Source organism: Pristiophorus japonicus, chromosome 22 (assembly GCF_044704955.1).
Source record: "Pristiophorus japonicus isolate sPriJap1 chromosome 22, sPriJap1.hap1, whole genome shotgun sequence".
NCBI lineage: Eukaryota > Metazoa > Chordata > Chondrichthyes > Pristiophoridae > Pristiophorus > Pristiophorus japonicus.
In genome coordinates, this window is record NC_091998.1 from 54854218 (window position 1) to 54882210 (window position 27993).

At 46.2% G+C, this 27993-nt stretch overlaps 1 protein-coding gene across 1 annotated transcript in view; it reads left to right on the plus strand.

Moving 5' to 3' along the window:
• The window catches only part of LOC139234772 (leucine zipper putative tumor suppressor 1-like), a 47382-nt gene that overhangs the window by 12550 nt on the left and 6839 nt on the right, over positions 1 to 27993 (plus strand). Inside the window, exon 2 of the mRNA XM_070865464.1 lies at positions 26535 to 27032. Within this exon, the coding sequence (XP_070721565.1) occupies positions 26574 to 27032 (459 nt within the window). The 5' untranslated portion in view covers positions 26535 to 26573. The remainder of the gene's footprint in view (positions 1 to 26534; positions 27033 to 27993) is intronic.

The window sequence follows — 27993 nt, forward strand, 5'->3', positions numbered from 1 at the left end:
ACAGTCAGCAGACAGGGTCTGATTACTCCGCACAATAGCACAGCATGACTCTGCAAGCCCTGATTCTGTATGTAAATTGGCACACACTGCAGACGTCCTCAGCCGAGATGTAACCTTGGGGCGCGCTGTGACAAATGGCGGGCGTGTGCTGCAATGAATAGCGAGCCATGTGGGACGCACATCCCTCCGGTCCCCGGGGAAGCCTGGTCGAAAAGCACCGCAGGAGAGGCCTGACACTCGCTCCTGTCATTGAATAGAGTGGGTGAGGGGCTCGTGATCCAATTACACCACTGCTGGGAGAAGCCGCTCAGGTGTCCCAGGCAGGCTGTGAGCAGGGCAGCGTGGTTCTTACTGCAGACTGAAGGCAACATGGGAGAGCTGGAATATTTCTGGTCCACTTTCTCCGCCAGTCATTGTTGTGGTTAAGGATCAATTGGACCTAATTTTGTTTAACTCTTTGAGCCAGTGCAGTAAGGTTTGAGAGAAGTGCAATTTTCCCTTACACTCACATTAGTAAGAATCAAAGCATCAAATACAAGTCAGCCACACTATGCAGCACGGTGTTCAAGGGTTTCTTGTGACCACAAATAGACTAGTCGCACCCTTGGTCCTGACCTTATCGAGAGATTACAGCCTGGAAATCACTGAGTGACTGATCAATCGTCCCTGGTTTGGCACAGTCAGAGAATTCTCACATACCTGCCGCTGATGTCTTTGTGGTGTTTCTCTGTCTCTCCCATCTGCTTGTTTATCTTCTCTGTTGCCTCTCTCCGTCTGTCCCCCTCTCTCAGTCTGTCCCCCTCTCCCAGTCCCTCTCTCTGTCTGTCTCCCTCTCCCAGTCAGTGCTCCCTCTCTCTCCCCCAGTCAGTGCCCCCTCTCTCTCTCTCCCAGTCAGTGCCCCCTCTCTCTCTCTCCCAGTCAGTGCCCCCTCTCTCTCTCTCCCAGTCAGTGCCCCCTCTCTCGCTCCCAGTCAGTGCCCCCTCTCTCTCTCCCAGTCAGTGCCCCCTCTCTCTCTCTCCCAGTCAGTGCCCCCTCTCTCGCTCCCAGTCTGTGCCCCCTCTCTCTCTCCCAGTCAGTGCCCCCTCTCTCTCCATCAGTCCCCCTCTTTCCGTCTATCCCCTCTCTCTCTCTCCGTCTATCCCCTCTCTCTCTCTCCGTCTGTCCCCTCTCTCTCTCTCCGTCTGTCTCGGTTTCACATGAGTCTCAGTAGTGAGTGCCACATTCTCACCATTCTCGGGGTAAAGGAGTTTCTTCTAAAGTTTTGAGCTGACTTTGTACAATGACATGGGACTTGGCAATATTTACCCTTTGATTGAAAGTGGTTTCTCCTGAATTCCTTATTGGATTTATTGATGACCAGCAACGTTCTCTTTAAGCTGCGCGGCTGTGCGGCACTCTGGAGCTCCGGTGCAGTCAGCTCACCAGCTTTTAAATGCAAAACCGTGCATGTGCGGAGCTTAGAATGGGCCCCACAGCCTGTTAAAGGGAGCCACATGCCCCCCCCCAAAAAATATTAGAGGCAACGTTGATCATGACCCCTAGTTTTGGATTCCCCAAGTGGAAACTTCTCCACGTCTATCCTGTGGCAGCCCTTTGTCATTTTAAAGAACGCTATCAGGTCACCCCTCAGCCATCTCTTTTCTAGAGAAGGAAATATTCTGGCAGGAAATGGCACATACAGCAATAATATCCACTTATGTGTCAAAAATGCACTAAATAATGTGGGCAAAATCTTCAGGGAGGAGTCCATGCCCCCAGACTCCACTGAAGATAAATCTCTCACACAATACACTGCAGCCACTGCTAAAATTCCACTGCTTCTGCAGATCGCAAGACATTGCTATCGGAAAAGTAAAAAACAGTTGAATCCAACTCAGCTCACGAAGGTATCGCCCCATTCGCTGTTGGGGTCGAGTGAGTGGGCGGCCCCCACACCACAACGGCAGGGACAGGACCAGGGACTGATCATCTCCAGAGAATGCAAGAGCCTCCGACACTAAAACAAACACACATCGTTCCAGACATTGCCAATGCCATGCGGGTTTTCAAATCATTTTACAGTCGGGAGAATGACTTAAAAAGGAACGAAGTCGAAAGCATTGTGAAATGAGAGAGTCAAACTGTGCATTATATAACATAGCCCTCTTCAGAACAGAGTTGCAATACAATAAATAACATAGAAACATAGAAAATAGGTGCAGGAGCAGGCCATTCAGCCCTTCTAGCCTGCACCGCCATTCAATGAGTTCATGGCTGAACATGAAACTTCAGTACCCCCTTCCTGCTTTCACGCCATACCCCTTGATCCCCCGAGTAGTAAGGACTTCATCTAACTCCCTTTTGAATATATTTAGTGAATTGGCCTCAACTACTTTCTGTGGTAGAGAATTCCACGGGTTCACCACTCTCTGGGTGAAGAAGTTTCTCCTCATCTCGGTCCTAAATGGCTTACCCCTTATCCTTAGACTGTGACCCCTGGTTCTGGACTTCCCCAATTTATATAGTGCTTACAAGCACTATATAAATAGAAGTTGTGGGTATCCTAACAAATGAGAAGATGTTGAATATTCCTCACCCAACTCAGATTCCATTTTTGAAGGGATTTTTTAATAAGGGGTCGCCCATTTAAAACGGAAATGAGGAGGAATTTCTTCTCTCAGAGGGTCGTGAATCTGTGGAATTCTCTGCCCCAGAGAGCTGTGGAGACTGGGTCATTGAATATATTTAAGGTGGAGATAGACAGATTTTTGAACGATAAAGGAGTGAGGGGTTATGGGGAGCGGGCAGGGAAGTGGAGCTGAGGCCAAGATCAGATCAGCCATGATCTTACTGAATGGAGGATCAGGCTCGAGGGGCCAAATGGCTGACTCCTGCTCCTATTTCTTATGTTAAAACCTACCTCTTTGACCAAGCTTGTGAACATATGCCCCAATATCTCATGTGTCAAATGTTGTTTCGTAATGCTCCTGTGAAGTGCTTTGAGATGTTTTACTACGTTAAAGGCGCTATATAAATACAGGTTGCTGTTGTCTGTTAAATCTAAGCCAACCCTGAAACATGTGGTGAATGCGAGAGCAGCTGGAATAACAACCCTTTATTGGGGCGGGGGTGGGGTGTGGGTGGAGGGGGGGCAGTGGGTGTGCAGACTCCTGGACCTTAACCTGAAAATCAGATGCAGAGTAAGATCCAAACCTTGCACTGGGAATTCCCATCCCGTGCTTATGTCCGCTTCACTCATCCTTAAATTTCCTTTCCGTCCCTTCACTCGTGCAAAAGAGCATCAGGAAAAACATCGCTCCCTGTAAAATCCTTCACTGACTTCCACCCCAGACTGCAAACATTCCGGCTGCCAACGAATATTAAATGGTACTCGTCAGATTGTGGGCCGATTAGATACTCATACACGCCTCATAAATCCTGAATTGCCGACTTAACTCCCTTCTTCAATTCTGTAATAATAAGGCACTCAAGACATCTGCTGGAAAAGAGCTTTATATTACAGCGATTACACTCAAGTGCTTACCACACCAACTCCAGAGTGTGGCAGGCCCCTGCACACTGCACAGAAGTCAGTTTTTGCCAGGTACTTCCCGAATGGTGCTGCATTTTAAAAGTAACTACAGAAGCAAATTAGATTGAAAGCTGCCTGGTTGGATTTGAGAACCCTGGCGGACTCGACAACAACTATTCTTCAGTTTCATCCTTTCATTTGACTATCACAAAGCTGATCTGTGGACTCATTAAACCAGCTATTGTCGACTAGACTGGGTGGCAAAATCCCTGTTATGTTCAGAATAAATCCACAGGACTATATTGCAAGCTCAAACTCTTGTGACCTTGGTCCCTTTATTTCAGACTCTAGAGTGAGGAAGCAGCATGGTGAGTCCTTTTATACCTGCTTGCCCAGGGTGCACAGGTGACCCTTAGGTCTCCCACAGATGTGCCCCCTGGTGGCAAGTCTTACATTTGGGTAAGGTCTACATACAGACATAACAATCTCAATTGTGTTTAGTTGTCAGAATATTAGCTCAGTTAGTTTGTCCCATTTATTTTCTTTTGCCAGTCTCTCCCCGCTCCTGAATTCAGGACGTTGCATCCAAACAGCGCCTTTAATGTAGAAAACGGCTCAAGGCACTTCACAGAGGAGTCAGGAGAGGACCGAAAGTATGGTCCAAAAGATTTCTAGGAGTAGGCCATTGAGCCCCTCAAGCTTGTTCTGCCATTCAATGAGATCATGGCTGATCTGCTACCTAACTCTATATACCCACCTTTGCTTCATATCCCTTAATACCTTTGGTTAACAGAAAGCTCGCAATCTCAGATTTAAAATGAACAATTGGCCTCGCATCAATTGCCGTTTGTGGAAGAGAGTTCCAAACAATTGAGGCTGAGAATTGTAATTTTAACGTGATTGGGAAACAGTGGAGGTCACCAGAGGTTAGAGGTGAGGGGTGATGGGTGAGCGGGTCAGGGAGCAGAGTTATGGCTTGTGCTTGGGAGGAGAAGTCGAGTCTTGAGGGAACAAAGCCTGGGTAAGGGTTTCAGCAGCTGTGGGAATGAGGTTAGGATGGAGGCAGACAAAGGTACGGAGATGGAAATAACACTCTGGGACAGAGCTCACCCGGTTCAAAAGGTAGGTGGTGTATCAGGGCCAAGGTGGTCTCCTGGAACATTTTTGATCACCTACATGGTTTTTGAGTGATGTTGGCAGTTTAAGTATTGTGATCCACAAGGCATCACAAATGTATGGGACAGGATGGACAGACCAGACAGACCAGAAGGTCCTTTCCGGTCTGTTAATGGCCTACGTGCCTGTACTATCTTGGGTTTGAAGCTCAGTCTGGTTAACCTCAATCGAGCAGCTGCGGATGGGGGAATAGAGTCAGTGACAAGGGCACAGAGGTTTTTGCAAGAACCAAATAACATTGCTTTGTCATTCCCAATATTCGTGATGTCGGACAGCAGTGAGGTAATTGAGTGGTCAAGCTAAAATTGGGAATCAAATGGACATTATTGACCGAGGTCGACAGATTTTTGGATACAAAGGGAATTATGGGATATGGGGATCGGGCGGGAGAGTTGATGTAGAAGATCAACTGTGATCTTACTGAATGGCGGAGCAGGCTCAAGGGGCTGAACAGACCTACCCCTGCTCCTATTTCTTATGTTCTTATGTGGAATGTCACAAGGAGGTCGAAGAGGACAAGGAGGGATCAGCCAAAGTCAAGGTGACAAAAGATGTCAAGTGGTGACTTTGACCAGGGGCAATCTTAACACTCAGGACCAGGCAGGAAATGAACTGGTGATTCACGAATCCTTAGCAGGGTACGGTTCCGTGGGAATTGGGTACTTTGCCCTAGGTTTCTATTCTTCACATGAGAGCTTAGACAAGGAGTGCTTGCCCAATTGGAGACATTAAGCCGGCTCCTGTGTGCCTAGTGCCCACACTTCTAGCAGGGAGCTGCAGGGGGCAGTCACAATCACTTCCCTCCCTAATACAGAATGAATGAGGACAACTGCAGTAACCCTCCTGAACCCACACCATAAACAAAAAACACATTTCTACAGCACCTTTCACGATCACAGGATATCCCAAAGCGATTTATAGCTAATGAAGTACTTTTGAAGTGTGGTCACTATTGTAATGTAGGAAACATGGCAGCCAATTTGCACACAGCAAGCTCCCACAAACAGTAACGTGATAATGACTAGACAATCGGTTTTAGTGATGTTGGTTGAGGAATAAATATCGGCCAGGACACTGTGGAGAACTCCCTTGCTCTTCTTCGAAATAGTGCCATGGGATCTTTTACATTCACCCGAGAGGGCAGACGGGGCCTCGGTTTAATGTCTCACACGAAAGATGGCACCTCCAACTGTGTAGCACTCCCTCAGCACTGCACTGGGGTGTCAGCCTGGATTTTTGTGCTCAAGTCTCTGGAGTGGGGTTTGAACCCACATCCTTCTGATTCAAAGATGAGGGTGCTACCCACTGAGCCGTGACTGACTTAACATTGACCAAACCTGGTAATTTGCTGTTATTTACTTAACCAGCTAAGTTATCATAGGAATGAGCTCTATCTGTTTGCTCAATGCAGTGCAGTAAGTGGAACAACAATCTCGGACATTCACTTGTGCTAGGATGGGGGCAGGGGTAAGATCGGTGGAAGGTCGGCTGAAAATCTGGCTGTTGAGCTAGGATTTCATTCCAAATGTAAGTCTGCACCTCTCCCCCCCCCCCCAATCAGTCTACGATGTTTTGTTTCTGGGCATTGCCATTCGTTAACAATGGGAAACTCCCCTCCTCTCCCCCCGCAATATCCCAGCTTGAACACCCCTGTAGCAACGTGATCGTAAAACCGCACTGTTTAAAGTAACGCTCACAAACCGGTGTCCGCTGGTGCGTGCCTGAGGCAACATCCTCTCGCCACAACGCCTTGATTTCAAAATTCTCATCCTTGTTTTCAAATCCCTCCATGGCCTCGCCCCTCCTTTTATCTGTAATCTCTTTCAGCCCCACAACCTCCTCTCCCTCCCCGCCAGATGTCTGCGCTCCTCTAATTCTGCCCTCTTGAGCATCCCTGATTAGAATCACTCAACTATTGGTGGCTGTGCCTTCTGTTGCCTCGGCCCCAAGCTCTGGAACTCCCTGCCTAAACCTCTTTTCTCCTTCAGGACACACCTTAAAACATATCTCTTTAACCAAGCTTTTGGTCACATGCGCTAATTTCTACTCAGTGTTTAATCTTGGAATACTCCTGTGAACCGCCTTGGGACGTTTCATTACGTTGAAGGCGCTACATAAATGCAAGGTGGTGTTGTAGTAACTTGCACGTGCCCAGGCCCATCAACAACCGAGACAATGTTCCTTTAAAGTCGGGTTGCAAACCCTCCAGGATTGTCCTGGAGTCTCCAGGAATTGAATTTTCATCTCCAGGGCACTGCTGCCAGCAAAATCCGGGAGAAAAATCGGGGCATTGAAAAAAATGTAGTATTTTTCACTTTTTTTGTTCATTAGTTATAAAAAGTATTGGAGAGGGATCAAATTAAAGGCTGTTCATCTGGGCAGGGTGGTTAGAGGTGAGGAGTCACCCGATGAAACCTCCAGGAATACATACACCCAACCAGTTGGCAACACTCCTTTAATGCTCTCTCAGGTACTGAAGATATTTTTAGTTTGCAAAAAAAAGATTCATCCCTTCGCTTCACCAAACATGCTGCTGTGACTTATTTTCTGGAAATTTCTCGTGCTTAATTTTGCAAAGCAGCGTTGGGAGAAATGTGCGTGTTTTAATTTGGAGTGCTCGTAAACAAACCCTTCACTGTAAAGTCCTGACGTTTCTCCATTTTAGTCGGGAATTACAGCAGCGGCCCTCAAAGAGTTAGTGGCCAGATCTGGTCTCTCTTCACGTCCTGTCGGCTTTGCATTCACTATTATTCATGTCCAGCCAATGCCACACAAAGGGGCAACACTCCTTCAAACGATTATCTCCGAGAGCCCAGACACGAGGCTTGTGATGTCCCGCTACAATTACAAGGCAAGAGCGTTCTTTGTGCAAGGGAGGCCGTGTTGAGTTGCAGCTCTCCCTCCCCCCCTCATTTGCATCCCAATAACATTATTATGGCTGCACGCATCGCTGATCCAAGACTGTGTGCATTTGTAATGAAGCTGAACGAACATTTGATTTAAGTGTTCCTGCTATTCACGAAGTGCCACGCGGACTGAATTAAACAGTGGTGCCTATTCAAAGGTGCTGGTTAAATTACTCATCATGATTAAGCAGCAGCTTATACCTTCCACTTCAGCTGAAAATTAACTTACAAGGCACTTCAATTGTTTTAATTTAATTATGCCTGGCTTTTTTAATACGCCAGTGAGGAGATTGGCTGCTATCACATTTCAGGTTGTTCGTGCCAAGTTTTCAGTAGAGAATATGTTTAACGCACGGAGTAAAATGATCAGCTGAAAATATGCTCGACTTAGCCTCTATTCACAGGTATGGTGCACATAACGAAAAGCTCTTAATTTACCATTACACTCCGCACAGGAGGGCAGGAAAAAGAGTGGGAGAGCGATAGTGATAAGGGGAATAGATAGGTGTTTCTGCGGCCACAACCGAGACTCCAGGATGGTATGTTGCCTTGCTGGTGCAAGGGTCAAGGATGTCTCGGAGCGGGTGCAGGACATTCTGAAAAGGGACGGTGAACAGCCAGTTGTCGTGGTGCATATAGGTAAAAAAAATGGGATGAGGTCCTACGAGACAAATTTAGAAAGCGAGGAGCTAAATTAAAAAGTAGGACCTCAAAAGTAGTAATCTCAGGATTGCTACCAGTGCCACGTGCTAGTCAGAATAGGAATCGCAGGATAGCTCAGATGAATAGGTGGCTTGAGGAGTGGTGCACAAGGGAGGGATTCAAATTCCTGGGACATTGGAACCGGTTCTGGGGGAGGTGGGACCAGTACAAACCGGACGATCTGCACCTGGGCAGGACCGGAACCAATGTCCTAGGGGGAGTATTTGCTAGTGCTGTTGGGGAGGAGTTAAACTAATATGGCAGGTGGATGGGAACCTATGCAGGGAGACGGGAACCTATGCAGGGAGACAGAGGGAAATAAAAGGGAGACAGAGGCAAAAGATAGAAAGGAGAATAGTAAAAGTGGAGGGAAGAGAAACCCAAGGCAAAAAACAAAAAGAACCAATTACAGCAGAATTCTAAAGGGGCAAAGTGTGCTAAAAAGACAAGCCTGAAAGCTCTGTGCCTCAATGCGAGGAGTATCGGAATAAGGTGGACGAATTAACTCCGCAAATAGCAGTTAATTGGTATGATGTAATTGGCATCACGGAGACATGGCTCCAGGGTGACCAAGGCTGGGAACTCAACATCCAGGAGTATTCAACATTCAGGAAGGATAGACAGAAAGGAAAAGGAGGCGGAGTGGCGTTGCTGGTTAAAGAGGCAATTAATGCAATGGTAAGGAAGGACATTGGCTTGGATGATGTGGAATCAGTATTGGTGGAGCTACGGAATACTAAAGGGCAGAAAACGCTGGTGGGAGTTGTGTACAGGCTACCAAACCGTAATAGTGAGGTTGGGGACAGCATCAAATAAGAAATAAGGGATGTGTGCAATAAAGGTACAGCAGTTATCATGGGCGACTTTAATTTACATATAGATTGGGCTAACCAAACTGGTAGCAATGTGGTGGAGGAGGATTTCCTGGAGTGTATTCGGGATGGTTTTCTTGACCAATATGTCGAGGAACCCAACTAGAGAGCTGGCCATCCTGGACTGGGTGATGTGTAATGAGAAGGGACTAATTAGCAATCTAGTTGTGCGAAGCCCCTTGGGGAAGAGTGACCATAATATGGTAGAATTCTTTACTAAGATGGAGAGTGACACAGTTAATTCAGAAATTAGGGTCCTGAACTTAAGGAAAGCTAACTTCGACGGTATGAGGCGTGAATTGGCTAGAATAGACTGGCAAATGAAACTTAAAGGGTTGACGGTGGATAGGCAATGGCAAACATTTATAGATCACATGGTTGAACTTCAACAATTGTACATCCCTGTCTGGAGTAAAAATAAAATAGGGAAGGTGGCTCAACCGTGGCTAACAAGGGAAATTAAAGATAGTGTTAGATCCAAGGAAGAGACATACAAATTGGTCAGACAAAGCAGCAAACCTAAGGACTGGGAGAAATTTAGAATTCAGCAGAGGAGGACAAAGGGTTTAATTAGGAGGGGGAAAATAGAGTACGAGAGGAAGCTTGCCGGGAACATAAAAACTGACTGCAAAAGCTTCTGTAGATATGTGAAGAGAAAAAGATATGTGAAGAGAAAAAGATCAGTGAAGACAAATGTAGGTCCCTTGCAGTCGGACTCAGGTGAATTTATAATGGGGAACAAAGAAATGGCAGACCAATTGAACAAATACTTTGGTTCTGTCTTCACGAAGGAAGACACAAATAACCTTCTGGATATACTCGAGGACCGAGGGTCTAGTGAGAAGGAGGAACTGAAGGATATCCTTATTAGGCAGGAAATTGTGTTGGGGAAATTGATGGGATTGAAGGCTGATAAATCTCCGGGACCTGACAGTCTGCATCCCAGAGTACTTAAGGAAGTGGCCCTTGAAATAGTGGATGCATTGGTGATCATTTTCCAACAGTCTATCGACTCTGGATCAGTTCCTATGGACTGGAGGGTAGCTAATGTAACACCACTTTTTAAAAAAGGAGGGAGAGAGAAAACGGTTAATTATAGGCCGGTTAAGCCTGACATCAGTAGTGGGGAAAATGTTGGAATCAATTATTAAGGATGAAATAGCAGCGCATTTGGAAAGCAGTGACCGGATCGGTCCAAGTCAGCATGGATTTATGAAAGGGAAATCATGCTTGACAAATCTTCTGAAATTTTTTGAGGATGGAACTAGTAGAGTGGACAAGGGAGAACCAGTGGATATGGTGTATTTGGACTTTCAAAAGGCTTTTGACAAGGTCCCGCACAAGAAATTGGTGTGCAAAATCAAAGCACATGGTATTGGGGGTAAGGGACTGATGTGGATAGAGAATTGGTTGGCAGACAGGAAGCAGAGAGTCGGGATAAACAGGTGCTTTTCGGAATGGGAGGCAGTGATTAGTGGAGTGCCGCAGGGCTCAGTGCTGGGACCCCAGCTCTTTACAATATACATCACTGATTTGGATGAAGGAATTGAGTGTGGTATCTCCAAGTTTGCAGATGACACTAAACTGGGTGGCGGTGTGAGCTGTGAGGAGGACGCTAAGAGGCTGCAGGATGACTTGGACAGGTTCGGCGAGTGGGCAAATGCATGGCAGATGCAGTATAATGTGGATAAATGTGAAGTTATCCACTTTGTGGCAAAAACACGAAGGCAGAATATTATCTGAATGGCGGCAGATTAGGAAAAGGGGAGGTGCAACAAGACCTGGGTGTCATGGTTCACCAGTCATTGAAAGTTGGCATGCAGGTACAGCAGGTGGTGAAGGAGGCAAATGGCATGTTGGCCTTCATAGCTTGGGGATTTGAGTATAGGAGCAGGGAGGTCTTACTGCAGTTGTACAGGGCCTTCGTGAGGCCTCACCTGGAATATTGTGTTCAGTTTTGGTCTTCTGATCTGAGGAAGGACATTCTTGCTATTGAGGGAGTGCAGCAAAGGTTCACCAGACTGATTCCAGGGATGGCTGGACTGACATATGAGGAAAGATTGGATCAACTTGGCCTTTATACACTGGAGTTTAGAAGTATGAGAAGGGATCGCATAGAAACGTATAAGATTCTGACGAGACTGGACAGGTTAGATGCGGGAAGAATGTTCCCGATGTTGGGGAAGTCCAGAACCAGGGGACACAGTTTTAGGATAAGGGGTAGGCCATTGAGATGAGGAGAAACTTCTTCACTCAAGAGTTGTTAACCTGTGGAATTCCCTGCCGCAAAGAGTTGTTGATGCCAGTTCATTGGATATATTCAAGAGGGAATTAGATATGGCCCTTACGGCTAAAGGGTTCAAGGTGTATGGAAAGAAAGCAGGAAAGGGGTACTGAGGGAATGATCAGCCATGATCTTATTGAATGGTGGTGCAGGCTCGAAGGGCCGAATGGCCTACTCCTGTACCTATTTTCTATGTTTCTGTGACCAATGTGCGACTTTATAGAATCGGACAGCACAGGAGGAGGCCATTCAGCCCATCGTGCCTGTGCCGGCTCTTTGAAAGAGCTATCCAATTAATCCCACTCCCCCTGCTCTTTACCTATAGCCCCGCAATATATTTCCTTTTCAGGAACTCACTACCACAGGTAGTGGTTGAGGTGAATAGTATCGATGCATTTAAGGGGCTGCGAGATAAACAGATCAGGGAGAAAGGAATAGAAGGATTTGCTGATAGGGTGAGAGGAAGTTGGGTGGGAGAAGGCTTGTGTGGAACATAAACACCAGTACGAACCTGTTGGTCCGAATAGCCTGTTTCTGAGCGAGAAATATTTAAGTGTATATCCAATTATCTTTTGAAAGTTACTATTGAATCTGCTTCCACCGTCCTTTTAGGCAGCGCATGCCTGATCATAACAACTCGCTGTAAAAACATTTCTCCTCATCTTCCCTCTGGTTTTTTTGCCAATTCCCTTAAATCTGTGTCATCCGGTTACCGAACCTTCTTTCAGTGGAATGTTTCGCCCGAACTATTCTGTCAAAACCCTTCATCATTCAGTACCTCTGTTACCTTCCCTCTTTGTCTTCTCAGCTCAAAGGGCAATAACCTCAGCTTCTCCAGTCATCTCCACATACCTGAAGTCCCTCATCCCTGGTACCATTCAAGTAAATCTCTTCTACACCCTTTCTAAGGCCTTCGACATCCTTCGTAAACTGAGGTGCTCAGAATTGCACGCAATAATCCGGTTGTGGCTTAACCAGTGAATTGTCAAGAAAAAGATAGATTGCTCCTGTTTTTAGGTTGTGTGAATTATGATGAATTATGTTAAGGAACCAGGGTTTTTTGTGTGTGTAATAAAACTACTCCTGATGATTCTCCACTGCCCCCCATCCCCGTCTCCACTGCCACCTTCATAGAATCATAGAATGGTTGCAGCACTGCCGAGCTCTTGCTGACTCTCAGCTAGTCCCACTCCCCTGCCCTTTCCCCATAAGCTCTGCATTTTTTTTCCTCTTTAGATACTTATCCAACTCCCTTTTGAAAGATAAGATTGAGTCTGTCTCCATCATCCTTTCAGGCAGCGCATTCCAAAACCTAACTACTTGCTGCATAAAAAAGTTTTTTCTTATGTCGTCTTTGGTTCTTCTGCCAATCACCTTAAATCTGTGTCCTCTGGTTCTTGACCCTTCCGCCAATGGGAACAGTTTCTCTCGATCTACTCTGTCCAGATGCTTCATTTCGATTTGCGATGGAATGCTCTATTCCTGCACAGAGCTTTCTAGTGGCCATTCCTACAATTAGTAAAAGCTTAAAACAATTAAATTAGCCTCTTTAAAATGCTAAGATTTAATCTCTGCATTGAGCCCAGTGACTGGGGTTTATTACCTTTTCCCAAATCAGTCCAAGGGGTAATGTGTCCGCAGGGCACAGGGTGGGATCAGGGTTTAATCTTTGCTTCGCTCCTGGTGAAAACTAATTTAAAGCAGCATTAATAACATCGTAAGACATCGAAGTGGGAAGATTGGACCTTCAAGAGTCGATCCTTTCCCACGATGAGGTGCCTCACATTCTGTGATTATTAAGGCACAAGCCCACTGTTCGCCATTTTACATCCACGGACAGAAAATGGTGGGCGTTGGACTTGTGGTTTTCTGATGCACATTCGCGGTATGAGAGGGACAAGGGCTACCAACACTCCAGGATTGTCCAGGAATTAATGATTAATCTCCCAGACACTGCTGCTAGTAACCAGGGAAAGGAAATGATATGTTTTTTTTTGCATTTTCTTAGTTATAAAAATACTGCAAATGTGGGGGGGGGGGGGAGCTGTCTGACTGGGCAGGATGGTTGGGACTGGAGGTCTTGTGATGAAACCTCCAGGAATACGTCCAAAGGTGAGGACTCGGGAAATGTAACCAATATTACTTTAGGTGTCTGATTTACATAAAGGTTTCTCGACAGCTACACGATAACATCATGGCAAGAGATGGCAGACCACTAAACCGTTCGCATTCTATCAGCCGTGGCTCAGTGGGTGGCACCCTCGCCTCGGAGTCAAAGGCTGTGGGTTCAAGTCCCATTCCAGAGACTTCAACACTTAATCCAGGCTGACACTCCCAGTGCAAAGCTGAGGGAGTGCTGCACTGTCAGAGGTGTTTGTAGTGTATTTGCTTCATGGGTTCTTGGCTTAAGAATTCACAGTTACACATTTGCTGTAAGGAACTAGCTGGTTTATTAGCAAAGTTTTAACAATCAAACTGAACCTGACCAGTTAATCCACAGGGTCACAACTGCACACCTCATCGTAGAGAACCTGAACTCAATTAACTGGGGTTTTATTGAGTCTTGTGCACATCACGCGACTGGCTCAGCCACTCAGTGCACCAGCTCCATAACTATTTTTGTTGTAAACTAATAATCAAGTGGCCCCAGATTAAAGGGGAGGGGGGTCACAGTCCAAAAACTTTTCAAGTGCCCCCCCTTTTTTTTTAGGGCAGTAAAAACACAAATTTTACAAATGTCCCCTGGCTAAAAGACAGGTGGGGGGTTGGGGGGTTGGGGGGTGGGGGTGGCGGCATTAAAATCGACACAATAAACAAATTAAACTTTAAGCAGTAGTAATCAAATTAAAATTTGGTTGCCAGGGGTGATGATGCACTCCAGTCCCTCCGGTGCCCACCTCTCGCGGAAGGCCGCGACTGTACTGGTGGACACCGCGTGCTCCATCTCCAGGGACACCCTGGCTCGAATGTAACCGCGGAAGAGAGGCACGCAGTCGGGCTGAATGACCCCCTCGACCGCCTGCTGCCTGGACCAGCTGATGGCCCCCTTGGCCATGCCCAGGAGCAGTCCTACGAGGAGGCCTTCCGACCTGCCCGCTCCCCTCCGCACAGGGTGTCCAAAGATCAGGACTGAAGTGCAACCAGAATTTGAGGAGCAGCCCCTTCAAATAATGGAATAGGGGCTGCAACCTCGGCACCAGCTCACAGGTGCATACATTACAGTGCCTTCCTTCGCACGAGACGTTAAACCGAGGCCGTGTCTGCTCTCTCAGGTAGACGTAATAGATCCCATGGCACTACTTCGAACAAGAGCAGGGAAGTTCTCCCTTATATGCTGGCCAGCATTTATCCATCAACCAACATCACTGAAAAAAAATTAACTGATCATTTATCACATTGCTGTATGTGGGAGCTTGCTGTGCGCGAATTGGCTGCTGTGTTTCCCACATTACAACAGTGACTCCACTCCAAAAAGTACTTCATTGGTGCTGAACTGCTTTGGGACGCCCTGAGGTCATGAAAGGCACTGTAGAAATCAGTCTTTTTCCTTTCAAAATAGGAACCGTTAAAAGATTTGTATGTAATTTTGAGCCATTTCAGAGTTTCTTTCCAATCTGAGTGATTGGATTCTGTGTATAGCATTTGGAGATTGTCAATCAAACTCAAGACCATTTTCTGCAATGTGTCTTAACTGAAGTTAAAATATTGTAGAAACCAGCAGGAGTGGAATTTTTCTGACAAAGAACAGCCTGATTTGCCACCAATAAGAATTCCTTTCTATTTATTTTGTTTTGTAAATATGCAGGTTTGCTCTCAGCAATCCATCTCAATGTTGACTGCAGTGCACCAGATTATTTTGTATTACGATGACATGTGTTATAACTGCTTGCGGTACATGCAATGCCCTGATGTTGCAGATTCCTAAAACATAGCTGGTGGAACCGTCAGAGAAATATTGTAAACCTTTTCAGAAAAAAGTCTTGCATTTATATAGCGCCTTTCACGACCATCGGACGACTCAAAGCTCTTTACAGCCAATGAAGTACTTTTTGCGGTGTAGTCACTGTTGTAATGTGGGAAATGCAGCTGCCAATTTGCACACAGCAAGCTCCCACAAACAGCAAAGTGATAATGAGCAGATAATCTGTTTTAGTGATGTTGATTGAGGGATAAATATTGGCCCCAGGACACCGGGTAGAACTCCCCAGCTCTTTTCTGAAATAGCGCCATGGGATCTTTTACGTCCACCTGAGAGCGCAGACGGGGCCTCGGTTTCATGTTTCATCTGAAAGACGGCACCTCCGACAGTGCGGTGCTCCCTCAGCACTGCTCTGGGAGTGTCAGCCTAGATGTGCTCAGGTCCCTTGAGTGGGACTTGAACCCAGAACCTTCTGACTCAGAGGTGAGTGTGCTACCTACTAAGCCGCGGCTGATACTTTGAGAATTCATGTGCAGTATTTTATGATATTTACTTCTGACTAGATTTTCGTTTGTTACAGTAATGATCTTTGATGTTTACAATCTGTAATTGAGAATAGAGGATGTCTTAAAGGCTTCTTGGGGTGAACGCTTTGTTCATATTTGCTCGTTTTGTTCTTGAGGCAAAATTTGCATTTGGCCGATTTTGCTCCTTCCCGGGACAGCCGACTGTTGGTCCCCAAACTGCTCACTGTGCTGACATGTCCGCTCCATACACACGAATCACGCCTGGGCCCTGCTCTCGATTGTACGGCCCAATTACACACCAACATTAGCAGCCGAGCCACCTGGGGAGCCCACGCACCAGACTCTCGGCTTACTGGCCGCCCTGACCAGCTGGAATATGACAATTGCTGGCCTCACACCAGAGCGAACTGGAGAGTGTTTAAAATTTGCTCTGAAACTTTTAAAAGAAAATTTGAAAATGAGTCACAACTTTGAAAAGAATACTAGAAATGATTTGCGAATGTTCATCAATAACGCTCCTTATTTAGCTGTCAGTCCTTCAATGGTTAATCCTGCCCCTCCCCATCTAAGTTTTATTGACAATGCCGGCACGAGAGAACCTGCCCAGACAAATAAGATCTAAGCCCCTTGCTCGAAGGTGAAAGAACTATTGATCTTTTGGTAATTGGCCGACTGTGCTCTTCAAAGCGACGAGAGCATTTTTCACACCGAGGTCACTCGGGCGAGGTGGTCGAGTGACATTTGGCAATTAGTGGTCAGGGAGTTGGCCAGACCTGGCTGGTTAATGGTCAGCTCCATTCATCAGTCTGGGGTTCAGACCGACAGTTCGTTCTGCTCAGTGTCACGGATACTGGGCCCGCCCTCCACAAATGGTCTCTCAGCAATCTCTCAACATGTCGCAACGCCTCGGGGTAGCTTTCCATCTTCAGCGTGAGGGCGCTGCGCATCGCCTGAGCGGAAAGCAAGGGATGAAATTCGCGTGTGGGGGGGTGGGGGGGGGGGAGACAGCACTCCCAGAATAATGCCCTCCAGAATTTCCTCAGCCTTCAGTTAATCATAAACAAAAATTATCTGGTCATTATCGCATTGCTGTTTGTGGGAGCTTGCTGTGCGCAAATGAGCTGCCGCATTTCCTACATTACAACAGTGACTACACTCCAAAAAGTACTTCATTCGCTGTAAAGCGCTTTGAGACGTCCGGTGGTCGTGAAAGGCGCTATATAAATCTAATTCTTTCTTTAATGGAGGAACTCTGTTCGGGATGTGCAATCCTTTCCGGCCTATTTTTCTCTCTGGCTCCACGGAGACAACGTTTAGCATCCAGGCAATAAATTCAAAAATCTACTCCCCTCTCCAGTCTGTGGGCAAGTATTTAAAAAAAAAATAATTCATGTAAAAAAAAAACAATATTTAATTTTAAGTACATTTCTTTCCTCGCTGATGTCTCTTAGTGTTGTTCCCCAGTCAGGAAGGCAGGTGAGTGGCCTGCTGTTGGGCCTCTGCAGGAGAAGTATGAAACAGGAAAGCAAAGTATCTTGCCCCTGCCAATATTCCCTCTTTCCCATTACAGAAGCAACAGGCCTGTGCTCAATACCTTGCCTTGACCATCTGGCTAAGACTTCCGTTTGTGCCAACTGAATCCTGGAATTATATACAGCACTGAAGGAGGCCAGTCGGCCCATCGTGCCTGCTCTTTGAATGAGCTATCCAATTAGTCCCACTCCCCCCTGCTCTTTCCCCATCACCTTGCAAATGTTTCTTTTAAATTATTTATCCAATTTCCTTTTGAAAGTTACAATTGAATCTGCTTCCACCACACTTATTCCAGATCATAACTTAATGCGTTCATCAAAATCCTAATTGGTTCCAGTTGGTCATCTTTCTGCAGGTAGGTTGCTTCATGGCATCATGCAACTTTCCCTTATATACCGTCTATTCCTCTTAATTCGGAGTTGCTTCACCAGCTATCTGTTGGTGTGAGCTCTAGGTTTCACTGTGTACCCTGCTGGTGTAAGGGCAGAAGCAATGAAAGAGCTGCAAGATTGTGCAAGGCTTTAGGCCGAGAGTCAATGGGAACCAGGTCAGCAGGCAGCACAGTGCAGCGTACATACTTGGGCCATCTATGTGCGAAGTGGTACTGTTGGGACCTTTGTGCCTTCCCGCCAGGTTTGTCGCACTGGCGTCCCCCAAGCGAGGGTGTCCTTGCAGGGCCAAACGGAGCGCCCCCTCTTTGCACCCCACCTTACGCAGTAGCATCTCCACTTTGCCAGCCAACAAATGGGGGTTCAGGTGCTACAACATTGGCTTAGGTAACGTTTCCTTCCTTCAAATTTGCTTTCCATTGATTTAGCCTCTCACTTATTTTCTCCAATACAACTTAAAAAATACACAAAATAATTGCGGCATTTGAAAAAAGATAGCAAAAGATGTGCGGGCTCATTAATTTAAATGGCTGCGACTCTTTAAAATGTTGACTGCAGCTGAGCTGTGAAATTTTCTGCCCTAGCATACAATCATAGGAAAGTACAGCACAGGAGGCAGCCATTCGGCCCATCGAGTCTGTGCCGGCTCTTTCGAGAGCAATCCAGTCAGTCCTACTCCACCGCTCTTTCCCCAGATCCCTGCAATTTTTTTTCCCCTCAAGTATTTATCCAATTCCCGATTGAAGGCTGCGATTGAATCTACCTCCACCACCCTTATCAGGCAATGCGTTCCAAATCCTCACCACTCGTTGTGTAAAAAGGTTTTTCCTCTGGTACTTTTGCCAATCGCCTTAAATCTGTGCCCTCTGGCTATCGACCCTTCTGCCATTGGAAACAGTTTCTTTTTATTTACTCTATGTAATCCTTCATGATTTTACATACCTCTATCAAACCTCCAACTTAGCTTTCTCTGCTCCAAGGAGAACAACTTCAACTTCTCCAGTCTATCCACGTAACTGCAATCCCTCATTACTGGAACCATTCTAGTAAATCTCTTTTGTACCCTCTCCAAAGCCTTCACGTCCTTCCGAAAGAGTGGTGCCCAGAATTGGACATAATACTCCAGCTGGGGCCGAACTAGTGTTTTACATAGCTTTAGCATAACTTCCTAAGCTTTGGTACTCTCTGCCAATATTTATAAAGCCTAGGATCCCATAGGTTTTATCGACTGCTTTGTTAACCTGTCCTGCCACTTTCAAAGATTTCCCCTTGTGAAATCCCAGAAGGGCAAGTATTGAGATCGTTGCATTCAGAGTCCTTCCACTTCTGCAATGGCGCCGGAAAACCCAACGTACTATTCTCTGTCTCAGTTTTGAAGACAGTGCTTTCCAACATTCACTTTGGCAGGTTTAACAGGATCTATTAACTTGCACTTAACGCTTTTTGACGAGCTCACAACATGCCCACTGCAGGCGAACAGGTGCTGGAAGCCACAGGAGTTTAAACTGCACTGAAGTGGATGGAGTAACCACAGCGCTAATGCACAAGAGCACAGTGTGGGATGGCAGCTTCACTGCATGAAGCCAAAAGTGTGCTCCTTACTGACAAATGACTGCCTTTATCTAACCTGGATTATCCGGCTTTAACTCTTCTGGGACAGCCATTGTTGTGCTTTCAGAACGCACTTAAAGCTTATGGCCTGCACAACGTTTCCCAAAACCTCAGACACTGCTGCTTTAGTAATTGCCCCGGGTGAATGTCCTGGAGTGTCTCGGCAGGAAATGCCCCGAAAAGGAAGCGAGTGTTGGAACAGCCCCTGATTGGAGAGGCCCGGCTGTTTGTTGATTCGGGGCTGAGGCATTGAGACCTACCGCACTGGACACGGAAGACCTGGGCCCAATATTTATCCTGCAACCAACATCACTTTAAAAAAAATGATTATCTGGTCACACTGTCATTGCTGTTTGTGGGAGCTTGCTGTGTGCAAATTGGCCGTGTAAAAATTGGCTGCCGCATTTTATACAACAGTGACTACACTTCAAAAGTACCTAATTGGCTGGAAAGCACTTTGAGACGTCCGGTGGTCGTGAAAGGCGCTATATAAATGCAAGTTCGTTCTTCTTTCTTAAAAGGTTAGCGTCCAACGGTGTTGCGTGTCTGTATTGGACGGTGAGCTGCTCGTGGACCTCAGCAACAGCAAGAAGACGACGGCCTCGAAGAAATAAATGGAGCTTTACGCTAAATGCTTGTGGTGGTGCGTGTTGTGGTGATGATCTGCTTGGTGTTGTACTGGATTGTGCAGCGCTGCGTGTAATGCTGGACTGCACGGAGCGGTCCTATTTAGAACGACAGCGAATGGCACTATGGTCTGGACAGTGCGTTGTTGCACTTTACTGTGCGATTGACCTTGGGGCTGCACTACAGATGGTGCATATCGTTTAGTGTTGGGCTGCGTTCAGTGCTCTGTTTGGCCCTTCACTTTGTACTTGCCGACCCTCAGCGCCAGTGCTCTTTAGCACTGGAGAAGTACAACCAACGCTGCCTCCCCAAGATCCTGCAAATCCATTGATACAATAGACGCACCAACGTCAGTGTTCTCGCTCAGGCCAACATCCCCAGCATCGAAGCACTGACCACGCTCGATCAGCTCCGTTGGATGGGCCACATCATCCGCATGCCCGATACGAGACTCTCAAAGCAAGCGCTCTACTCAGAGCTCCGACACGGCAAGCAAGTCCCAGGTGGGCAGAGGAAATGCTTCAAGGACACCCTCAAAGCAGTGCAACATCCCCATCGACATCTGGGAATCCCTGGCCCAAGACTGCTCAAAGTGGAGGAGAAGCATCCGGGAAGGCGCTGAACAGCTCGAGTCTCTACGCCGGGAGCAAGCTGAAGCCAAGCGCAAACAGCGGAAGGAGCGCACGACAACCCAAGCTCCCCACCCACCCGTCCCTCCAACCACCGTCTGCCCCACCTGTGACAGAGACTGTAGGTCCCGCATTGGGCTCATCAGTCACCTTAGAACTCATTAGTGTGGAAACAAGTCATCCTCGACTCCGGGGGACTGCCTGAGAAGATTCTGTTCACGTTTGTGCTGACGTCAGTGATCTTCACATGCACCCTGCCAATCACTGGGTTTTCCTTGTTCTGTGGAGACATTGGGGGTCATTTTGTCTTTGGGCGATGGAGTAAAATGGGCAATATTGGCTCTGTCCCCCGACACACATCTCTCCTGATTTTGGTTTCCATTGAAGAATAATTTTTTTTTAATGCTTTTCTCATTAGTTTCCTTCCACTCTTCAAAATCCAAACTAATCCAGAACAAGCCCGAGCAAGCCCGAGTCTTGCCTCTTGATAAAGTTCTGCACATCCAACATCAAGGCCCAGTTCCACTGCGTGCCCGAGTGACTCGCCTGCACGATCCTCATCATCCCTCGCTTTCATACTTTTGTTCCATTCCATTTGGGGAATCTTCTCCACAAATATGCCCCCGCCTGCATCCTCCATTCTTCCAACTCCAGATCACTGCTCGTGCCACCCCCCTCCCGCCCCCGCCACCCCCCCGGTCTGTGCATCTCTCACCCCAAGGAGCTCCCGTTCCAACTCACCCTTCTCATACGGCGTGAGTTGTTTGTGCTCCCAGCACCCACAACCTCTTCCGCACTCTGCCTTCCTGCTGTGAGCCACTTTTGCCTTTAAACACTAGAGCAGTGGATGCTGAGAGGAGGCGATTTTTGCCGATGGAAATTCCTACTTGCAGTGCATTCTCCTTCCCATCATGGCATGGATATTATTTTTGCATAAGCCTGTTATTTTGTTTTTAAACATCCTTGCTAACATTTTGGTGTGTCAGCACAATATCCAGATAGAATCATAGCTTTATAAAACATTGGTTTGGCCTTAGCTGGAGTGTTGTGTCCAATTCTGGGCACTGCACTTTAGGAAGGATGTCATGGCCTTAAGAGAGGGTGCAGAAGAGATTTACCAGAATGGTTCCAGGGATGAGGGACTTCAGTTATGTGAAGAGACTGGGGAAGCTGGGGTTTTTCTCCTTAGAGCAGAGAAGGTTGAGGAAGTTTGATAGAGGTGTTCAAAATCATGAGGGGTTTTGATGGAGTAAATAAGGATAAACTGTTTCCAGCGGCAGAAGGGTTGGTAACCAGAGGACATAGATTTACGGTAATGGGCAAAAGAACCAGAGGCGACATAAGGAAACATTTTTTTATGCAGCGAGTTGTTGTTATCTGGAATGTGCTGCCTGAAGCCGATTCATAGTAACTTACGGAAGGGAAAATGTTATGGAGGATGAGCATGGGTGTGGGATTAATTGAATAAGCTCCACCACAAGCAAGATGGGCCGAATAGTCTTCTGTGCTATATCGTTCTATGATTCTATATCAGGGCCGTCCTCCACCAGAAAGGTTTTTCATTTACACAGGTTCCGCAGGACACTGGGGTTGTTGGGGTAACGGGGGGGCTCTGTTTCTGAGCCACTTTTGGCAAAATGTACACCCTCCATTTGAACTGACTGAGATTTGAGTGCTTCGGGAAGTACGAACTGATGGTTATTTCAAGGATTAGCTGTTCTATTTCGCTCCCATGAACGAAAACATTCGCAGGAATAGTATGTTTCAAGTATCCATGTTCCTGCCATTTTATGAGTGGGGCAGAATTAGCCACGACGAACTGACACTTAATCCTTTCTAATGACAGAAGATGATGATATGGCTCACTATACACAATCACCTTCCTGGGTCTTGTTCTTCCCCCAAAACAAACCAAGTCTTGCAACAAAAAATAGTCAGTTAAAGAAATGTTGTTCAGTTTTATTCAAAACATAACGAGCAACATTTGACTACCTTCAAAGTATTCCAGATGTGTAATGTTTAAACAAATTATTTGCTGGTAAACAAACAATGATGAATGAACAGACAAACTGTGGGAGATTGAGGTTAATACACCCACCAATAGGCTACAAGAGCAGGGCAAGTGGTGTTTGGTTACACAGGAGCCAATATTTCTCTTTAAACTCTGAAATCAATTTAAGAAACAATTAGATGCGACAATTGTGAGTGATTTGACGATTTTTCTCGATGGTGGATTGAGGCCATCCGCATATGAATTATTTTTTGATAGAATTCTAGAAATTTACAGCACGGAAGGAGGCCATTTCTGCCCATTGTGTCTGCGCCAGCCGACAAAGAGCTATCCAGCCTAATCCCACTTTCCAGCTCTGGGTCCATAGCCCTGGGTCCATAGCCCTATAGGTTACGGCACTTCAAGTGCACATCCAGGCACTTTTTAAATGTGGTGAGGGTTTCTGCCTCTGCCACCCTTTCAGGCAGTGAGTTCCAGACCCCCACCACCCTCTGGGAGAAAAAATTTCCCCTAAAATCTCCGACCAATTACTTTAAATCTATGCCCCCTGGTTGTTGACCTTTCCACTAAGGGAAATAGGACCTTCCTATCCACTCTATCTAGGCCCCTCATAATTTTATACACATCAATTAGGTCTCCCCTCTGTTCCGAAATACAATAATTAATCAGCTCCAGCTTGACTGTACTTCCTCTATCAAATAATTTGTACGTGGCAACATTTTTTGAACAAATTATTAAAATTCCTTTGTGAAATGGTTCGTGGCACATGCAGCCAGTTACAGGTTAATAAAATTCCAAAGTCTTTCTCGGTGAAAATAATTAGCTACCTTTGACAACTTTGGGTGGGAAAGGAAACAAGTTTAAAGCCCACATTCCAATCGGGTCATATTTGAGCGTGGCAGTGACAGCAATTTACAATTCTATTTCTGCCAACTTACTTACGGCATGAAATTTTAATTTGGCCACCGAATTAATCATCTTCACTCGGGTACGTGTCTGTGAGCGTGAATGATTCAGCAATCTTATCCCCCCTCGAGAGGTTGTTAAATCAGCAACATTTACATGTCAGTTTGATCAATTCGACACTGTAGAGTAACAATGGCTATATTGTACTGCTTGCTCAAGGTGGCTGTTAATTCAGTGCTACAGATTAGCTCGGGAGGTTCTTCCAGGTATGCAATTAGAAGCTTTGTCCCTTTACTACACAGCGAGTCTGCTTTAAATCTCTCGTACCTTATGGAAATCTGCCGTCTTTACCCGGTCTGGCTTATATGAGACTCCAGACCCACAGCAATGTGGTTGACTCTCAACTGCCCTCTGAAATGGCCCAGCAAGCCACTCAGTTATAGTCAAGGCAGCTCACCACCACCTTCTCAAGGGCAATTAGGGATGGGTAATAAATGCTGGCCTTGCCAGTGACATCCACATCCCGTGAATGAATTTAAAAATATGCAAAGATTTTGAATGCAGATGTCCCAGCTCAATGAAACCTCACCAGATCGGAACACAGACATCAAAAGTTTAAGATCATGGGTTTTGCAGCAGATTTTAAGCATTACTGAGAGACTAATTCCACAAGAACAAGGCTTGGGTTGTTTGCCCCATCCTGTTTCAGGGATTTGATGACTAGAATCCCAATAAATACCCAACTCTCAGAACTGATTCATCAGAAAGTCATGTGAACAGTAATCCCAAACACTTAATGAAGCAGGAATATCCAATGCACTTGTACTACATTCCAAACTACACTATTTTACACAGGTGTTGGTTGTGTCTCCTTCATTCAAATCTCAACAGAGTACACTACACTTTATGGAGCCATTGCACACTTAACTATACATTCGCAAATACTGTATCAACTTGTGCATTCACATTTCTATTAATACATTTCCCTCATACGTTTCCCACATTACAACAGTGACGACACTTCAAAAAGTACTTCACTGGCTGTAAAGTGCTTTGGGTGTCTGGTGGTTGTGAAAGGCGCTACAGAAATACAATTCTTTCTTTTAATTCATTAAAAATTTGACATCTGAATGCACTTATAGAATCAGTCAGAAGGAAGCTATTTGGCCCATCGTGTTTGTGCCGGCGCTTTGAAAGAGCTATCCAATCCAATCAGTCCCATTTTTCCCCATAGCCCTGCAATGTTTTCCTTTTCAAGCATGTATCCAATTTCCTTTTGAAAGTTACTACTAAATCTGTTTCTGCTACCTTTACAGGCAGTGCATTCCAGATCAAAACAACTCCCTGCAGTAATAAATGTCTCCTAATTTTCCCCCCTGTTTTTTTGGGCAATTATCTTAACTCTGTGTCCCCTGGTTACCAACCCTCCTGCCATTGGAAACAGTTCCTCTTTATTTACTCGATCAACACCCTTAATGATTTGGAACACCGCTATCGAATCTCCTCTTAACCTTCTCTGCTCTAAGGAGAACATTTCCTCAACCTTCCATTATAAATTCCATGTCCACATCTATAATGGTAGCTGCCTATGTCAATTGGCCACAGTGTAATTGCACCCTGCTGCCAGTGCTCCTCCACCACTGGCAGGAGGCTGCATTTATATCGTGTCTTTCCCAATCATTGGATGTCTCAAAGCGCTTTACAGCCAATGAAGTACTTTTGGAGTCCAGTCACTGTTGTAAAGTAGGAAACGCAGCAGCCAATTTGCACACAGCAAGCTCCCACAAACAGCAATGTGATAATGACCAGATAATCTGTTTTATGTTACGTTGAGGGATAAATATTGGCCCAGCACACCAGAGATAACTCCCCTGCTCTTCTTCAAAATAGTGCCATGGGTTCTTTTAGGTCCATCCGAGAGGGCAGAACCTTGATTTAATGTCTCATCCGAAAGACGGCACCTCTGACAGTGCAACACTCTTTCAGTACTGCACTGGAGTGTCAGCCTGGATTTTGTGCTCAAGTTCCTGGAGTGGGACTTGAAACCACGACCTTCTGACAGAGGCGAGTGTGCTACCCACTGAGTCATGGCTGACACATGGCCAGTTTCCATTATAAATATGGAGTTTGGAATTTAGGACAGACTGTATGACTTTAAGATGGGAATTAAACTTCAATCTGTGGGCCCTGGTCAAGTTATCCCCTGCCCTCTAACCTTGCTTCACCTGAAGGCAGTACTTGGTCTTCACACCCCAGGTGCAATGATACAGGAGCTCAACTGGTATATTTGAATGAAACCACTGTAGCTTTTGGAAGGACTGCATCATGGTTTCTTGGCATGACTGCACTTGCACTGGTTCTTCGACAGCACCTCCCAAACCCGTGGCCTCTACCACCTAGAAGGACAAGGGCAGCAGGTGCATGGGAACACCACCACCTGACCTGCAAGCTCCCCTCCAAGTTGCACACCATCCTGACTTGGAAATATATCAGCTGTTCCTTCATCGTTGCTGGGTCAGAATCCATCATCGGCACTGTGGGAGCACCTTCACCACACGGACTTCCAACGGTTCAAGGCGGCAGCTCACCGCCACCTTCTCAAGGGCAATTAGGGATGGGCAATAAATGCTGGTTTTGCTAGTGACACCCACATCTCAGGAAGGAATAGGTAAAAAAATGCTGAAACTGGTTTCTTATTGGTCTTGGTCGTAAAATAAACAGGTTTACACTTTGTGAGGATCGTGCGGATAGAGGAAGGTGTACAGTTATGAAAAATACTCCAACGTGAACTTCAACTATCAGAATTTCGCCCCTGTAGTCTCTGAACTAGAAATGGAATAAATTTACTTTCAGATTTGTTACTTGATCTGTTTATTACTGATAATTGTCAACTGATTGGATTCTATTTTTCTTTCCTTTGTTGCCTCACAGGGCCCCCAGATAGAATCTACTTGTTGAATCGGAGTTGCTATGGCAACTGGGGATGCCTTGCACATCCAATTCAAACATCACTCTCTGGAGAATAAACCTCAGCCTGCCTCATCATTGACATCACAGCCAGCCAAGGGCACCATGGGAAGCGTTAGCAGTCTCATATCAGGCCGCAACCTCCACGACAAACAATGCAAGGCATTTGACTACAGGAACAGGAAAGCTTCCCACCTTCAGAAGTTGATCAGGCAACAGGACGGGCTGCTGAAATTCGACGCCAGCCGCGAGCCAACCAGCAACGCCGCCAAAACAAACTCCAAGTGCGAGAAAACCGAGGATTTTTTCTACATTAGTATTGGCCAAACCAATGGTCTGACAAAGATGGGCAAGCCCAAGAACTGTGCTTCAGAGCTGGGGTCTCAGAAAGCTGGACCTGTCATCATGGACCTCAAAGGACCTCCACCAAAACTGGTCCCATTCTCTGGCCAGCTTGAACAGGTGAGTACACAGTTTCACCAATCATCCCACGTTGCAACAGTGACTGCATTTCGACAATACTTTTTAAAAATTCATTCGTGGGATGTGGACATCGCTGGCAAGGCCGGCATTTATTGCCCATCCGTGATTGCCCTTGAGGAGGTGTTGATGAGCCGCCTTCTTGAATAGAGCTGAGTGGCTTGCTAGGCCATTTCAGAGGGCAGTTAAGAGTCAACCACATTGCTGTGAGTTGGAGTCACATATAGGCCAGACCAGGTAAGGACGACAGATTTCCTTCCCTTGAAGGACATTAGTGAACCAGATGGGTTTTTTACACTTCATTGACTATAAAGTGCTTTGGGACATCCTGAGATCATGAAAGGCGCTCTATAAAGGCAAGTCTCTTTCTTTCTAAGTATTTATCAGGGGCAAAACAGAATGTCACCAGTCCCTCAAGGAGACTGATGGAACCCCACTTGAAAATGGAGGGATACAGTTGCGTGAATTTTCAGGTCCAATGTTTCAAAGCACGGCTCAGTTAGCCTGCGTGTCGAAGCACACATTTAAAACCTAACAACAACAAACTGCTCACGATACTGTAAGGTCGGGTGAGAAAGATCACCAACACTCACTTCACCCTCAACGTCCTTGGGTTATGATCTTTTGTGAGTGTGAAAGCAGCAACTGGAAAATCCTGTATTTTCATTTCTTCAAGTGCGTGAGTGAGAAACAGTATTGGCTCAGAAGATCATGATGTTGAATCAGTTTGGGTGGAGATAAGGAATAATAAGGGAAAAAAGTCACTGGTGGGCACAGTCTGTCATCATCATCATAGGCAGTCCCTCGGAATTGAGGAAGACTTGCTTCCACCCTGAACATGAGTTCTTTGGTGGCTGTACAGTCCAATATGAGAACCACAGTCTCTGCCACAGGTGGGACAGATAGTCGTTGAGGGAAGGGGAGGGTGGGACAGGTTTGCCGC